General features: G+C 57.3%; 1 protein-coding gene across 2 annotated transcripts; it reads left to right on the plus strand.

Annotated features, from left to right (window-relative positions):
- Positions 1 to 10: 10 nt before the first annotated feature.
- PTCD1 (pentatricopeptide repeat domain 1) lies at positions 11 to 17,063 on the plus strand. Of its 2 annotated transcripts, none has more exons than XM_062180234.1 (9): positions 11 to 79; positions 2,879 to 3,362; positions 7,226 to 7,366; positions 8,652 to 8,870; positions 11,662 to 11,763; positions 13,241 to 13,945; positions 14,868 to 14,984; positions 15,066 to 15,248; positions 16,663 to 17,063. In XM_062180234.1, the coding sequence occupies exons 2-9, from the start codon at positions 2,904 to 2,906 to the stop codon at positions 16,885 to 16,887; spliced, it is 2,151 nt and encodes a 716-aa protein (XP_062036218.1). In that variant the 5' UTR covers positions 11 to 79; positions 2,879 to 2,903; the 3' UTR covers positions 16,888 to 17,063. The 2 variants fall into 2 exon arrangements, with proteins under 2 accessions (XP_062036218.1, XP_062036217.1); XM_062180233.1 differs by lacking the exon at positions 11 to 79 and adding an exon at positions 161 to 313.
- Positions 17,064 to 17,076: the final 13 nt, after the last annotated feature.

The following is a 17,076-nucleotide window of genomic DNA, read 5'->3' on the forward strand; positions in this document are numbered from 1 at the left end:
AGAGCGGAGGACGGCCGCTCTGCCAGGCCCGGCTAGCCGCCCGCCGACCGCAGCGCCTCCCCTCACCTCGCCTTGGCGGGTAAGCAGAAACCCCCCCGCGCGTGGGAGCTTGCGACGCGGACTGCGCATGGGCGCGTGCTTCTGGCGGAGGGTGACCCAGAGGGCAACTGGGCCGGTTCGGCACGCGGGACTGGGCCGCGCGAGGCCGGGGGCCTGGGGCCTGCGACCCCTACGCTTGGGAGTTCCCGTCGGTCCTCCCAGGGGCCCGGGGACCCGAGCCTGGGGAGGCCCGGGGGCGTCTGAGGAAACCGGGGTGAGGAGGGGGCCGGGGTGGCCGGGGGCCGGGGAGCGAGCGGGGAGGCGGGTCCGAGGGAGCACGGCGGCCGCGGGTCTCCCAGCCCCGGGGGTTTCAGCCTGGGTGCGTTAGTGGCCTTGGGCCGGGACAAAATTGCCCTTTTATTTGTTTTCTCGATGTGAGATCGAGCAGTGATTGCATGTAGTTGCTTGACAGAGCAGCTGGAGTAGGGCCCGGAACCGTGTCATTTCGAGGGGGCTGAGGGTCCATGCAGCTCGCTCACGCTGGAGAACCATAGTGCAAAATGCCTCTTTCTACATCATCGGTGTTGTTTTGCTGATTCTATGTGATTTATTTATTTTTTTCTTTTTTAAGATTTATTTATTTATGTGAAAGTCATAGTTACAGAGAGAGAGAGAGAGAGAGAGAGGCTTCCATCCGCTGGTTCACTCCCCAGTTGGCCGCAACAGTCGGAGCTGTGCTGATCAGAAGCCAGGAGATAAGATCTTCTTCCAGGTCTCCCACTCAGGTGCTGGGGCCCAAGGACTTCTACTGCTTTCCCAGACCATAGCAGGGAGTTGGATCAGAAATGGAGCAGCCAGGACTCGAACCGGCGTCCATATGGGATGCTGGCACTGCAGGTGGCAGCTTTACCCGCTATGCCACAGCCCCTGCCCCTATTTTTTTCATTGTCACGATTTATTTTTGTTTTTCAAATTACTTTTTTTTTTTTTTTTGACAGGCAGAGTTAGACAATGAGAGAGAGAGAGAGAGAAAGGTCTTCCTTTTCTGTTGGTTCACCCCCAAAATGGCCGCTATGGCTGGCGAACCATGCTGATCCGAAGCCCGGAGCCAGGTGCTTCTCCTGGTTTCCCATGCGGGTGCAGGGCCCAAGCACTTGGGCCATCCTCCACTGCCTTCCCGGGCCATAGCAGAGAGCTGGCCTGGAAGAGGGGCAACCGGGACAGAATCTGGCGCCCCGACCGGGACTAGAACCCAGTGTTCCGGCGCCGCAGGCGAAGGATTAGCCTAGTGAGCCATGGCACTGGCCTCAAATTACTTTTTAACAGTATAGGTCTTGGATACAGTTCTGAGAATATAATGATATTTCCTGCCTCCCTCCCTCCTGGTAACCCTGTGTATTTTAACTAATGCTTGTCAGGTGTGGAGGCCTGTGGGTTGTAGACAAGGGCCGTTGAGGCCGTCTGTACCGTGTCACTCAGGTACTGGTCGGGAGTGTCTAATGCATGCTCCTGGGTTCAAAGCCAGCCCCGCACCAGCTGCCCAGTGCTGGTGGCCCCGTGGCTGCAGGATGGAGCAAGTCTCTTCCCCTCAGTCCCTCTCAGTCATTAATGTGTTCAATCTGCCAGCACCCTGAAGTCTTTGCAGTGTGACCGTCTCATATAACCAGGCCTTAAAATATTTTCCAGCTGTTTACTGGTTACTCTAGTTTTTTATTTTTTGGCAGGCAGAGAGAGACAACAGACATCTCCCATCCTCTGGTGCACTTCCAAAATGCCTGTAACAGCTACGACTGGGTCAGGCCAAAGGCAGGAGCCCCCAGCCGTGTCCAGGTCTCCCACGTGGTTGGCAGGGACCCAAGTACTTGAGCCATCACCTGCTGCTCCTGGGAGGCTGGACTCGGAAGCAGAGCTGGGACTTGAACCAGGGATTCAGATATGGAATGTGGGTGTCCTGCGTGGTGACCCACAGGTGTGCTAAACCTATGAAAGAGTTTCACGTGTGCAGGCCAGAGCCTGGAGCCCAGCCAGCACTGTCCAGGGGAAATACAGCTATAACTTGGAATGTGTAGACACATTAAATTAAAAGGAAAGTGTGAAATTAACATTGATCATATATTTTAGTTAACCTTCTATAGCTGAAATACCATTTTCACATGTGAGACAGTTATTCATGTGTATGTATTTTGCATTCTTTTTGTACAAAGACTTTGAAGTCTGGTGTGTATTTTACAGCACATCTTCGGTGCAAAATCTCAAGTGCTGTGTAGCTGTGTGTGGCCAGTGGCTGCTGTACTGGATAGCACAGCGCTTGCCCATTTGTCTGTGAAGTTTCAAAAAAGAAATGCTCTGGTTACTTCCCTTTGCAGAGGCCTTACAGTTTTTGAACACCTATTAAATGCACAGGTATTGTGCTAAAAACATCTTTTTTAAAAAGATTTATTTATTTATTTGAAGGTCAAAATTACAGAGAGAGAGAAAGAGAGAGAGGGAGGTCTTCCTTCTGCTAGTTCACTTCCTGAATGGCTGCAACGGCTGGAGCTAAGCCGATCTAAAGCCAGGAGCCAGGAGCGACCTCTGGATTTCACATGTGGGTGCTGGGGCTCAAGGACTTGGGCCATCTTCTGCTGTTTTCCCGGGCCATAGCAGGGAGCTGGACCGGAAGTGGAGCAGCCAGGACTCGAACCAGCTCCCATATGGGATGGTGGCACTGCAGGCTGCGGCTTTACTTGCTGTGCCACAGTGCCAGCCCCAGAGCCTGCTCTTAGAACCTCTGTCCTCTCTCTGCTGCTTGTCACCGGGGACCCTGCTTGACTTCCTTGCTTTCTCTGACACATTCCAGGCCCTGCTGGACAGGAACAGCAGAGATGGACCTCAGGAGACTCGCCCAGCTCTTCTGCGGCCCCCGCGCCCTGGGGCTGTCCCTTCTGCAGCCCCTTGGCCCTGTCAGAGGCGGGGGGCAGTCGGTGTGGCTGAGGACTGCGCGGCTCACTCGCCTGGAGTTAGCCACTTGCTACAGCTCCCTCTCTCAGCTGCCCCTGGACCAGGGGAGGCAGAGGAACACGAGCAGCGCCCACTCTGGCCCGAGCCAGCCCAGCCCCACAGCCGCTCGGGAGGAAGAGGAGGAGGAACCCTTCGGGACCCTCTCCGACAACTTCTCCTCCAGAAGGATGTTCCGCAAATCCACAGCCCAGCTGTATAACCTCCGGCTGCGGGAACAGAGCGCCGAGGACGATGAGGACCTGGAGCCAAAATCCTGGCAGGGCCGGAGGAACACTCCACGGTGGTACTTCTTCCGGTGCAAACACCTGATCAGGGAAGGCAAGGTGAGGGGGCTTCGGGTCTGCCGTGCCTCGCCTCTGCGTCCCTGTTGGCTTGGTGTGTGGTGAAGGGCCAGCCGTACCTTCCCGGTCTCCAGATGTCGGCCGGTGCAGGGATCGGTCTTCACTCACCCTGGTGACCACCAGCCCATGCCACCCTCTACCGTGGTTTCCACCTTCCTGCCTTCCTGACTTGTGTAGCCAGTTTCCTTCTTGCCGTCTCCCTGACGCTCATGGTTGTCAGCAGCTACACAAAGCCAAGCCTGAAGTTTTCCTTCCCAACTTTGTTTTCCCACATTTGTTCATCTCACTGAATGGCAGCCCCGTCATTCCATTTGCCCGGGTCAGATGCCTTCAGGCCCTGCCTGCTCTTTCTTACCAGCTCTAACTCAGAAACGTCCCCAGCCCTAACTTCTCACACGTCTCCTCCCGAATGCCAGGCTCAGCCTTCTCCTTATCCCCTCAGCCGTTAGGACCCTGGTCCCTGGGCTCACTGCTGCGCGTGTCACAGCACATGGATGTCCCACTAGGCAGAAGGCGGGTCACAGTGATCCTGTCTCCAGCATTTCTAGTATATTCAGTGATTTTAATGTTCATTTTCCTAGGTGTCGATAATGGCATTGGATTTATGTTTTAAAATCTCTTACAAATATACGTTGAAGATCTTTTGGATAAAGTGATAGGATGTCTAGGATCTATTTTTTTTTTTTAAATATTTATTTATTTTACTTCAAAGTCATAGTTACACAGAGAGAGGAGAGGCAGAGAGAGAGAGAGAGAGAGAGAGGCTTCCATCCGCTGGTTCACTCCCCAAGTGGCTGCAACGGCCAGAGCTATGCCAATCCAAAGCCAGGAGCCAGGAGCTTCTTTCAGGTCTCCCACGGGGGTGCAGGGGCCCAAGGACTTGAACCATCTTCTACTGCTTTCTCAGGCCATAGCAGAGAGCTAGATCGGAAGTGGAGAAGCCAAGTCTTGAACCGGTGCCCATATGGGATGCCAGCACTGCAGGTGGTGGCTTTACCCGCTATGCCACAGCGCCAGCCTCTCTAGGATCTTTTTTAATGATGTAGGGGGCGGCATTTGGCACAGTGGTCAGATTAGCACTTGGGACATCTCACATCACAGTGCCTGGTTGGGGTCCTAGGTGCTCTGCTTCTGACCCAACTTTCTACTACTGCACACCTTGGGAGGCAGTAGATGATGGCTTAAGTACACGGGTCCCTGCCACCCACAGGGGGTCTCAGATGAGTTTCCGCCTCCTGGCTTCAGCCTGGTTTCCTGTCCTTGTGGGCATTTGAGGAGTGAACCAGCAGATAGAAAATCTTTCTCTGTCTCTCTCTCTCTGCCTTAAATTAAAATGAAAATAAATGCTATGTTTTAAAAAAGTGCAGAGGGAGGGGCCAGTGTTGCAGCATAGTGGGTAAAAGCTGCCACCCATATGGGTGTTGGTTCAAGTCCCAGTTGCTCCACTTCTGATCCAGCTCCCTGCTAATGTGCCTGAGAAACCAGCAGAAGATGGCCCAAGTGCTTAGGCCCCTGCACCCACGTGGGAGACCTGGAAGAAGCTCCTGGTTCCTGGCTTCCACCTGGCTTAGCCATGGCTGTTGCAGCCATCTGGGAAGTGAAGGAGTGGATGGAAGATCTCTGTCTCCCTCGCCCCTTCCCACCAACTTTGACGTTGAAATAAGTCAGTCTCAGGCCGGCTGCGCGGCTCAGTAGGCTAATCCTCCGCTTTCCGGCGCCAGCACTGGCACACCGGGTTCTAGTCCCAGTCAGGGCACCGGATTCTGTCCCGGTTGCCCCTCTTCCAGCTCTCTGCTGTGGCCCGGGAGTGCAGTGGAGGATGGCCCAAGTGCTTGGGCCCTGCACCCCATGGGAAACCAGGAGAAGCACCTGGCTCCTGCCTTTGGATCAACGCGGTGTGCCGGCCGCAGCGCGCTGGCCGCAGCGGCCATTGGAGGGTGAACCAACGGCAAAGGAAGACCTTTCTCTCTGTCTCTCTCTCTCACTGTCTACTCTGCCTGTAAAAAAAAAAAAAAAAAAAAGAAATAAAGAAAGAAAGAAATAAGTAAGTCTCTAAAAAAAATAAAAATTGTGGCGGGAGAGCACGGGCTATGGGTGAAATAAGATTGGCTGAACATTAACGATCATTATAGTTAATGTTGCTCACTCTACTTCTATGTACACTGGAAATTTTCTGTAATGAAAAGTTAGGAATTAAACAAAGAGAAGCCCAGGCTCTCACAATGGCTTCTGAAGCGTTGAAGCCGTGCTGACACCACCCTATCTCTTCTCTGCCCTCGTCTGTCCCCCCTTTCCCTCCGCTGGTCATCAGCTTCCAGGCATGGTCCTGCCTCAGGGCCTTTGCATTGGCTATTCCTGCAGAGAGCCACGTGGCTCCCTCCGCCTTCTCCAGGTCTTTGTTCATATGTCACTCTCTGGGTGAGGCCCTGTCTGGCCATATCGAAAAGTGAATCCCATTCTTCCTGATTATTTGTTCATTTATTGGAGAGGCAGAGAGAGACAGACCTCTCACATCTGCCAGTTTACTCCTCAAGTGCCCACAAGGGCTGAAACTGGGCCAGGCTGTGACCAGGGGCTGGAACTCAATCCAGGTCTCTGACGTGGGTGGCAGGGACCCAAGTCCTTGTGTTATCACCGCTGTGGTTTGTTTCAGCAGGAAGGTGGACTTGAGAGCATGGCCAGGACTTGAATCCAGGCACTCTGATAAGGGATGTCGGTGTCCCAGGTGGCATGTTAACCTTAGGCTAAATGCTCACCCCATCATAATGTGTGTGTGTGTTTAAAGATTTATTTGGAAGGCAGAGCTACAGAGAGATCTTCCATCTGCTGGTTCACACTCCAGATGCCTGCAACAGGCAGGGCTGGGCCATGCTGAAGCCAGGAGCCAGGAGCTCCATCCTGGTCTTCCCCATGGGTGGCAGGGGTCCAAGTAACTGGGCCATCTGCTGCTGCCTGCCCGGGTGCTCTCGCTGGAAGCTGAATCAGAATCAGAGTAGCAGGGACTTGAAATGGCACTCCAGTGTGGGTTGCTGGCACTGCAAGCAATGGCTTAACCCATTGTGCCACAACACTGACCCCAAACTGTAGATATACATAAATGTACACACACACACACACACACGCACAAATATATATATATGTGTGTGTGTATATATATATATATATTTAAGATTTGTTTATTTATTTGAAAGGCAGAGATACAGAGAGAAGAGGGGAGAGAGAGACATCTTCCATCTGCTGGTCCACTTCCCAAATGGCTGCAACAGCTGAGACTGGACTAGGCCAAAAGCAGGAGCCAGGAGCTTCTGGGTCTCCCATGTGGGTGCAGGGGACCAAGGACTTGGGCCACCTTTCACTGCTTTCCCAGGCACAATAGCAGAGAGAGCTAGATGGGAAGTGGAGCATCTGGGACACGAACCGGCACCCATATGGGATGCTGGTGCTGCGGGCAGAGGCATAACCTTCTGCACCACAGCGGCTGGCCCCTGTATGTGTTTATTGTTTGTCATTTGATGCTAGAATGTGAGCTCTGTGACCTTGTGTAGACCTTGTCCGGCTCATGATAGGACTCAATAATTCTCGTTCGAATGGACCAGTGAAAATCATTAAGGAGCAAAGGAGAGAACTGAGGGTTTTGCCGGAGCAGTATAGGGGTGGGGATGGGACCAAGACAACTCTGGACCCAGGAGGTTTAGAGGAAGCTCCCCCACCCCGGGCTGTTGTCCTGCACCGTCACAAAGTGTCCCGTGGCCTCCCCGACCCCTTAGGATGGAGACAGACTGCTCCCTCCACTGCGGGTCCTTGAGGCTGTGCTGAGCCCCTCCCTGCCGCCCCTTCTTCCCCAGCTGGCAGAGGCCCTGGACCTGTTTGAGAGGCAGATGCTGAGGGAGGAGCGACTCCAGCCCCTGGAGTGCAACTACACGGTGCTGATCGGCGGCTGCGGCCGGGCCGGCTACCTGAAGAAAGCCTTCCGGCTCTACAACGACGTGAGTGCAACCCTGGGCCTGCGGCTCTGAAGAGCCTGGGCTGCGAGACCAGAACGCGCAGGTGCAGATCCAGGTGCTGCCTGCCTGCACCTGACCCCAGCCCTTGGCCTCCCATCTGTACAACGGAGGTGCTGGTTGGGATTAAGTGAGTTGATGTAACCAGTCCTGCAGCACCTGCCCGGCCCTCGTGGGGGCCCCCAGCCCCTTCCATTTCCACCACTGTATCCAGTTGGTTCCCGTTCCTTTCTGCCTCCCCTATATGAGCCCACAGAGGGACCCAGCGCCAAAGCTGGGTCCTCGGATGCCACGTACACGGCCTTGTTCAACCCTTTGAGAAAGGGTTTCGATTCCTCTTGGAAGTCCTCTGGGGTGTGTTGTTTTTGTCATTCTCAGAGCCAGGAAGCTGTCTCCATCCTGTGCTGAGGAAGTCTTGCCTGGGGAAGGTTGGGGGCGGGGGGACAGACTGGCGTAGTCTCCTGCAGCCAGACACAGCAAGGGCTCCTGGGAACTCCAGTCCCCTCCACACCCGGCACACTTTGGCCCTGGGCTGTTGGGGCAAGAGGGAGAAGGTGACACCAGGAAGTGTCATGGCTTCCCTGGCCAGCTCAGGGGCAGGAAAGAGTTCAGGCCCCAGGTGAGAGGTGGTGGCAGGGCTGTTAACCGTGACCAGCCATTTGGTAGCGACTTTTTTCAAAATAAACTTTTTACTTTGGACTAATTTTACTTCTGTAGCAAAGTTGTACAGATAGCGTAGAAAGTTCCCGAAGACCCCTCACCCAGCTTCTGCCACGTTAATATCTCAGGCCAGCATGGCGTGTTTGTGGAAACCTGGCAGCCAGCAGCCAGACGCTGTTAGCAGCTAACTAAACCCCGGGCTCCATTCAGGTCTTAGCAGCTTTCCCAGTGAAAGCTTCCCCCAGCGGCTCCTCCGCAGGGCACCCTCTTAGCTGATCCCCGCGGCGGCCCACCCAGGCGGCCCACCAGCAATCAGTCACACTGAGCTCCCTTTCCCGGGGCAGAGCTGCCCTGTGGGCCCTGGACAGGCCTGAGGATGGAGACGTCGGGAGGACCCTGCCGCACCCACAGCGGGTTGACAGGCACCCCGGGGTGGGGGGGAGGGGAATGGCTTCTTGTCGGAATGTCTCGGGATGCATGCTCGGTTTTCAAAGTCCCTCCAGCAGAGCTGGGCTTGAAGACCAGGCTCTGCGGCGCCCCCTGGGGTGGCTGCCTGCCCATGCACTGTGCTGGTCTCAGAGCCACCCCTAAGTTACTCTCACCTCGACAGATGAAGAAGCGCGACCTGGAGCCCTCGGATGCCACGTACACGGCCTTGTTCAACGTCTGTGCCGAGTCCCCCTGGAAGGACTCCGCCCTGCAGAGCGCCCTGAAACTGCGGCAGCAGCTCCAGGCCAGGAACTTCCAGCTCAACCTGAAAACGTACCACGCCCTGCTGAAGGTGGCTGCCAAGTGCGCGGACCTCAGGATGTGCCTGGATGTGTTCAAGGTGGGGACGCCCCTTCCTCCTGCCCCTCCCACACGGGGCTGGTCCCTGTGGCAGCTGCAAGGCCAAGCCCCCTGTCTCCCCCGCCGTGGGCGGACAGGGCAGACCAGGGGACAGCCCGGGCTCGGGGCTGGGGCTCGCAGAGGAATCTGGCAAGATCCTGCCTTCAGAGGCCTGGGTCTGAGAAACAGGAAGTTGTGTGTGCTGCTGTGTGCCCTGAGTGGGGGTGGACAGGGGAGCACTGAACAGGGAGGGCTTCATGGAGGAGGTGTGCACAACCTGAGTGTTAAGGAGCCGTGGGCGTTAGAGCCCTGGATTCAGGGAGCTGAGGGGTCCAGGCTTGTTGGTGCATGGGGCTCCAGGAACACAAGTGAGGACAGACGTGGGACGTGGAGCAAGTGCACCTTGGAAGGGTCTGGTGCCAGGGTGTCCCAGGGCTTCAGTCTGTACAACGGGACTCCAGGAAGTGTGTAGATAAATGGAATTAGGAGATAAGTTTATTTGGGTGCAAAAAAATTTGAAATCCAAATACAGGCTTTTCTTTTTTTCATTATTTTTTGAAGATTTTATTTATTCATTTGAAAGGCAGAGTTACAGAGACAGACCTACCTGCTGATTCACTCCCCAAATGGTCACAATGGCCAGGGCTGGGGCAGACCAGAGCCAGGAGCCTGGAACTCCATCTCGGTTTCCCACGTGGATGGCAGGGACCTAAGTACTCGCGCCGACTTGCACTGCTTTCTCAACACATTAGCAGGGAGCTGGATCAGAAGGGCAGCAGCTGGGGCTGGAACTGGTGCCCATGTGGGATACTGGTGGCACAGGTTGTGGCTTAATGCCCTGTGCCACAGTGCCGGCCCCCCTAGGTTTTTCATGATATGCATTTCCGGAGAACTGTCCTGAACCTGTCACTGTCCTCTACTCCCTTGCCACCCCATAGGGAGGGTGTGTTACTCCCAGGTCACAGAGCAGGAGAGCGCGGAGAGGGTGAGCAGGGAGGACTGGAGCAGCTCCAAGTTCTGTGTGAGGTTGCGCGGAAGTGGGGCAGATGCCAGTGCACGCCTTAAAGGCAGCTCGTCAGTGAAGGATGCTTGGGAAGCAGGGACGGCTCTGGGTGCCCACGCCAGGTCTCAGGAGAGCTGCAGCAGTGCCAGGTGCTGTGTGCCCAGGACCATCTTGTCGTCAGGCTAGCCCTTGGCCCAGTAGCCGCCTTTGGCTCTGTGCTCTTAGGGTCTGTCCCAATGCTGACTCCGTGCCTTTCTGTCTATGCTCCGCCTCTGACTGGCAGACCCTCTTCCCCACTGAGCCTATCAAGTTCCCACCTGCCCCCGCCAGGAGACTGCACTTGGCCACCAGTCTAGTCCCTGCATGGCGATGAGCAGCCCACATAGCCCGGCCAGTTCTGGCTGGGGAAGCAGGCTTGAGCCCTCCCTGGAGGACGAATCTCTCCAACAATGCTGTCAGGGCGTTACCCGAGGCTTCTGCACGGGGACAGTGGCTGGCAGCCTCTGTGTGATGTGGCCTCAGCTGTCAGGTTAGTGTTTTGGGCAGGTCACCATGGCTGCGGCTGCACCAGTGCACTCCAGAACGCGCTGAGGCAGGTGGGTTCTGCACAGGAGGCAGCCCTGGAGTGGGGGAGGCAGGCGAGCAGCAGTTGCTGGGCTGGGGAGCCCCGGGCTGACTGGAGGGACAGGGGAGAAGCCCCTGAGGTGCTGGGAGGTGGAAGGAGCCAATCCCAACATGCCCGGGAGGGGCCGTCGGGAGCTGGTGCCGTAGACTTGCTGTACGTAGCTCCATGCTGCTCTAGGATTGTTCCAGAGAGCTTTGAAGACTCCCTGGGACCCCACCGCCCAGACGAGGAAACAGCTGGCCGGTGGGGGAGCTGAGACTTGACGCCATGTCCTTGAGAGTCCAGAGCCTTGAGTCCAGGGCATCAGTGCCATGGGGTGGGCCTGCTGAGCGCAGGGCCGGAAAGAGAGGCCCAGTGCAGAGCAGTTGGGTTGCTCTGCTTGGGAGCTGGTTCCAGCCCTGGTGCCACATGTGGGCACCAGCTCCTCAAGATTCCAGACTGTGGGCTGGCGTGGCATACAGGTAAAGCTGCAGCCTGGGCGTGGCCATCCCAGACGGGCACCAGTTCGTGTCCCGGCTGCTCCACCTCCCATCCAGCTCTCTGCTGTGGCCTGGGGAAAGCAGCGCAGGATGGCCCCAAGTGTTTGGGCTCCTGCAATCTGTGTGGGAGACCCGGATGAAGCTCCTGGCTCCTGGCCTCAGCCTGGTCCACCCTGGCTATTGTGGCCATCTGGGGAACGAATCAGCAGGTGGAAGATCTTTCTCTGAAACTGACTTTCAAATAAATAATTTTTTTTTTAAAGATTATTTGAAAGAGCTATAGAGAAAGAGGTGAGAGAGAGAGAGGTCTTTGATCCACTGGTTTACTGCCCAAATGGCCACAATGGCTGGGGCTTGGCCAGGCCGAAGCCAGGAGCCAGGAGCTTCATCTAAGTCACCCACATGAGTGCAGGGGCCCATGGACTTGGGCCATTCCCCATGCTTTCACAGGAGCATTTGCCGAGAGCTGGACTGGAAGCAGAGCAGCCGGGTCTCTGACTGGTGCTCATGTGGATGCTGGTGTCACAGGTGGCAGCTTTATCCGGTACACCACAATGCCGGCTCCATAAGTAATTCTTTTTTAAAAAGATTACAGACTGGTCCTGCCCTGAGTACAGCAGACGCCAGTGGCCTGGCCTGGCCTCTGCTGCAGGTCCTCAGGAGGGCCGCTTTGTTTTGCTCCCAGGAAATCATCCACAAGGGGCACACGGTCACAGAGGAGACCTTCAGTTTCCTGCTCATGGGCTGCATCCAGGACAAGAAGACGGGCTTCCGGTACGCTTTGCAGGTCTGTGCCTTCCCCCACCGTCCCGCCTGCTCTGCCACGCGCTGCACCAGGGTACAAGATGATGTTGCTGTGTGCACTTCCTGAGCACCGACTGCGGCCCTGTGGCGGCTGTTCTTATATTTGTGACCTGTTGACCTATCAGCGGCCCTGCAGAGCTGCTTCCGTTTTACTTACTGCCAAGAGAGGCGGCCTGCAGGGGCCCGGAGGCTGCCCCTGGGTGAGGGTGCAGCCAGCCCACACCAGTCCTGCGTTGCTGGGCGGCCTTCTGTGCACCAGCCTCCGCCCTGAAAACCTGCAGCGCCCGTGCCTGGGGTACTCATTCAGCCTGACCCCCGGGCCCCGTCTCCACCGGGATCTGCAGGTGTGACCCAGGGGTCTCCGTTAACCCCACAAGCATCTCACAGACACTCAGGTTGAACACGCTGCTCTCATCCCTGGGGCAGTCGCCCTCACCACGTGAGGCGCTGGTGTTTGCACCAGCCCCACAGCTGCCCTCCAGACCTCTCAGAGCTCTCTGAAGCCTCCCACCAGTGTGCCCACAGTGCGCCCGTGCCCGCAGACCGGCAGCACCAGCCCCCACTGGGAGCTACAGAAATGCAGGATCTCGGTCCACCCAGACTCCTGTGCGCACATCTGCGTTTTAGCAAGACGCCCAGAGTGTGTGCTAGGGCACTGATCGGAGTGTGAGTCCCCGAGATCTGGGGCAGCCTGGGACCAGGTGCTCACCCTGCTCCCGCGGAGTCCAGGGAAACGGGCCGGCCGCCCCGCTCTGATCCTCACACGCTTCTTTACGGTGAAAAGCCAGCCAGCGCCTGGCTCTTCCCACACCTTGGCCTCCGTCCATGTAGTCAGCAGTCATCCGTGGGGCTGGTGGCCTGTTTGTGCGGCGTACTTAATGAACTGCTCGGGCCGGCACCAGGAGCCTCATTCTGAGGTTTGCAGAGGTGAGGTCACGTGTCTGAGGCCCCACAGCCACCAAGGGGCACCTGGGACCTGAACTGAAGTCCATCTTTGCTGCTGCTCTCTGCTGCCGTGGGACAGAGTGGGTGTCTCTGCTGACGCTGCTCTCCCCGCCATTCCTGAGCTGGTGGGCGGCGGTTCTCTTGCAGGGCCCACTCATCTGGGGCTGGGGTCACAGTGGGCACTGGGGAGGTGCTCATGAATCCCAGCCATCAAGGTCAGCCTGGACTCTTCTGGATCCTGGCCTCCCTGGGGAGCACAGGAAGGGTGGCAGGGGTCCAGGGACCCTGGGGGGTGAGACAGTTTTGGGGTGAACTCAAGGAAGGAAAGGTGGTCTCCCAAGAAGTTCCAGAGTTCTGACAATTCTTTGTTGCCAGAGCCTGGTGTAGGATTCAACATACTCCGGAATCTTCCTGCGCCTTTTGCACTTGCTAACCTGACTGCTGACTCCAGTGCCCCCTCTGCTGAACTGTGCGGAGGCAGGAGCGCCCCGCTGACGTTGTCTCTCTCCAAGCAGGTGTGGAGGCAGATGCTGAGCCTGGGACTCAAGCCGAACCGGCACAGCTATAACCTGCTGTTGGGGGCAGCCCGGGACTGCGGCCTGGGGGACCCAGAGGTGGCCTCTGAGCTGCTTCTAAGGCCCAGGGAGAAGGTCCTGCTGCAGCCCCCAGCAGGCAGCCAGCAGGCAAGGAAGAGAGCCAAGGCTGGGGCTGGTGACAACACGTTGGCCAAGCTGCAAGTCGAAGCCCTGGAGAGGCAGCTCTTTCTGGAAGCTCCTCGGGCACCTGGCGAGCGAACAGAGTCTCAGGAGGCCAGAGTGCCCAGTGAGGCCCAGCCTGAGGTGGACACCAGGGCAGAGCCCAACCACACGGTGGCCCTCAGCCCACTGGCACCACAGCTGCCTCCCTTGGAGCTGCAGGTCAACCTGCTGACCCCTGGGGACATCCCTCCAACTGTGGTCTCCTTTGGGACGGTGACCACCCCAGGTCACAGGCTGGCCTTGATGGGGGGCCTGGAGGGCTTCCTGGGCAAGATGGTGGAGCATGGGCTGCAGCCCGACATCAAGACCCTCACACTGCTGGCCGAGGTGGCAGAGCCTGGGAGCCCTGCGGACTCCGCACTGCTGACCGTCCTGGACAGATACCACGTGGAGCCCGACGTGACATTCTTCAACACACTGATGAGGAAGAAAAGCAAGCTGGGAGACCTGGAAGGGGCAAAGGTGAGGGGCTCGGGCAAGCCCCAGCTCCCAACTCTTGGCTCACCTGCCTGGTCTGTAGTGTGTTCCCCTGGGGGTCAGCGGCCACGCCTGGCACACTGTCCACTGTCCTGGACCTGGCCCTGCATGGGGTGCTGGGAACTGGGCAGCACCAGCCCAGCACACGCCTTGTCCTCAGGGGGTTCACAGATTGGGGGGGGGCAGACACCAAGTGTGTTGTGCACTGACAGTGGTACAGTTGCACAGGGGCTGTCGGAACACGTGACCGAGGTGTTAGCCACCCGAGAGAGCCTCTTCAGTGCCCGTGATGCCCGAGGGTCCTCCCCTTTACAGCTCTTTCCCCATCATTGTGCTCCCTCTGCTCAATGTTCTGACAGCGTCACATCTGTTAGGCGCTCGAGGTTTTGTAATTTGAGAGGTAGAGGAACCGCTCCCATCTGCAGATTCACTTCCCAAATGCCTATAACCGTTGAGGCTGGGCCAAGCCAAAGGCAGGAGCGAGGAATTCAGTCCAGGTCTCCCATGTGAACAGCAGGGACCCTGGTACCGCCTCTCAAGACCAAAGCCAAGACTCAAAGCCGGCATCTCAAACTGCTGGACTAGGTGCCGCCAAGGCTCCTGGGACGGTCAGCAGATGGGAGGGGCAGGAGCCTGAAGGGACAGCATGTTGGAGATGGGCAGGCTGGCAGGCAGGACACGTGCAGAACAGAGCAATTCTAGGAGCTGTGTCCTCAGCGTGGGCTGCACAGGCCCTGGAGTCTCGAGTGCCCAGCCTACAGCAGGGTGTGATGTGGTCAGCAGGAGCCGTGAGGCCTTGGCCAAGCTGTGCCCCAGGGCCCCCACATCCAGCCAGGGGCTTCATCAGAAGGCTGTCATCAGGGCCCGTGGGTCACAGGTTATGCTCACGCCACGTGTGTCCTCACAGGCGCTGTTGCCAGTCCTAGCAAAGAGGGGACTCGTCCCCAACTTACAGACATTCTGCAACCTGGCCATCGGGTGCCACCGGCCCAAGGACGGTCTGCAGCTGCTTGTAGACATGAAGGTGAGGAGACCTGGCCCGGGTGGGACTGGGTGAGCTTGTCCATCATCGTCTTGCTTACCGGGTGATGCCCTGACATTGCAGAAGTGCCAGGTGACTCCCAACACCCACATCTACAGCGCCCTCATCAACGCGGCCCTCAAGAAGCTGGACTACAGCTACCTCATCAGCATCCTGAAGGACATGCGGCAGAGCGCAGTGCCCGTGAACGAGGTGGTCATCCGCCAGCTGGAGTTTGCAGCCCAGTACCCACCCTCCTTCGACCGGGTATGTGCAAGCCCAGCCTCACTCCCAGTCCTGGCCTCTTGGGGATGGGCGTGCCCACGCTTCAACTGTGCAGCAGCTTCCACAGGAGAAATCCCAGGGCCCTCAGACCACAGCCTGCAGCCTGTCCGCATGGCTCAGTCTTCCCTGGCCTGCCTCTGCCAGCTTTCCACAGGTTGGGCGCCTCCTCCTGGAGGTCCCCCCAAAGCAGCCCCCTCCCCAGGCTGCGTACAGCCCTAGTCCTGGGGCTGTGTGGGGGCTTCAGGAAGGCCATGGGACACGTGCATCTTTGTTCCGTTTTCCCGTGAACTTGTTGAGGTCCCTGTTTTGGTTGGTAAGTACACGTTTGTGCGTGACTCCCGCTCACCGAATCCCAGGCTTCTGCCTGATTCGCCTGGGTCCCCAGTTTGCACGTCTCAGCACACTGTTTAGTGCACGGGCAGCAGCAGGGCAGACGGACTTGGGTCGTGGCCTCTTCTCTTCCTGCTGTTCTGAGGCCGTCAGACTCGCGTTGGGCTTTTGGGTCCAGGGCATCAGGAACACAGCCCCGATGGGGAGGGAGAGAGCAGCAAGGACGTGCGGGGCTGCAGGAGCAGGGGCTCCTGGACGGCCAGACAGGCCAGTGAGTGGCACCTGAACTGCTGGCTCCTCTTCCCTCACTGATTTCTGAGTGTTCTGTTGGTTACACATTCCAAGTATCTTCTATCAGTGGCTGTTTTCACTGTGTAGTGTGGCGCCCACTAGTGGTTGTATTAGGTTCAACAATCAATCCCAAGAACACCACAGGCCTAAAAACTAGTGTATTCCAATCACGCTCACTCATCCTGTAACCGTGACTTGTTTGAGATTCTCCCAGGTTTTCATTGATGTACTTTCAGGCAATACCACGTGCATTCAAGTCTAGAACTGTTAACAGCTTTTATTATGTGCTAACTCTCGCTGATACCTCGTTGCCTGTTTTTTTCTGTATACCCCCTAGCAGCTCTCTTGGCATCTGCCTGGCGTATCTTGTTTCTCCCATTTCCCCACCTCTCCAGGGAGACAGCTGCAGAGGCCTGGAGGTTACTGGTTAGAGGGAGGCGGAGGCTGTGCAGAGGGGGAGGTGTCAGCAGACAGCAGAGCACCCAGCGGTGGTGGCTTGAAGTGCTGGGGGGACACGTGGGGGGACACGGCCACCACAGTGACATTCAGGAGAAAAATCGTTCAGTACACGGAGACCTGCCCCACCCTATGGCAGCTTTGCCTGGAACATATTCCTTCTAGGTACTCTCGTAGCCAAGGTGGGAACAGCTTGTCTGCCCGGTCCCCTTACCTGGAGGGGAGGACGGCAGGGCTGGCTTCTGTGGGGTCAGCTGAACCTCACCTGCTGTGATTCTAAAGGGCAGACTCCCCTGAGCCCCCTGCTTTCCCGTTACAGTACAAGGGGAAGAACACCTACCTGGAGAAGATCGACGGCTTCCGGGCCTACTACAAGCAGTGGCTAAAAGGGATGCCGGCAGAGGAAACCCCCCACCCTTGGCAGCAGTTTGAGATCAAACCCAAGGGGCACCAAGACGATGCCACAGAGGCTGACGCGAACCGAGGCTCTGGGGCCAGTGAGGAGGGAGTGCCCAGGGGTCCCCTCCCTACTGAAGACAAGTGAGCAGGGCTGTGGCCTCCCGCATGCAGCACGTTCAGGCGCTGGTAGGAAGACACGTGCTGGGCCCGGATGTCGAGCTCACAAGAGCAGCTCAGCCACCGTCCCACGTCACCTCGGGCCACTCGCTGTGGCTCATGAGCAAAGTGCACTTGCTTGGGCTCACACGGCACCTACAAGGGGGAGCCAGGGCCG

Source organism: Lepus europaeus, chromosome 21 (assembly GCF_033115175.1).
Source record: "Lepus europaeus isolate LE1 chromosome 21, mLepTim1.pri, whole genome shotgun sequence".
Classification (NCBI taxonomy): Eukaryota; Metazoa; Chordata; class Mammalia; order Lagomorpha; family Leporidae; genus Lepus; species Lepus europaeus.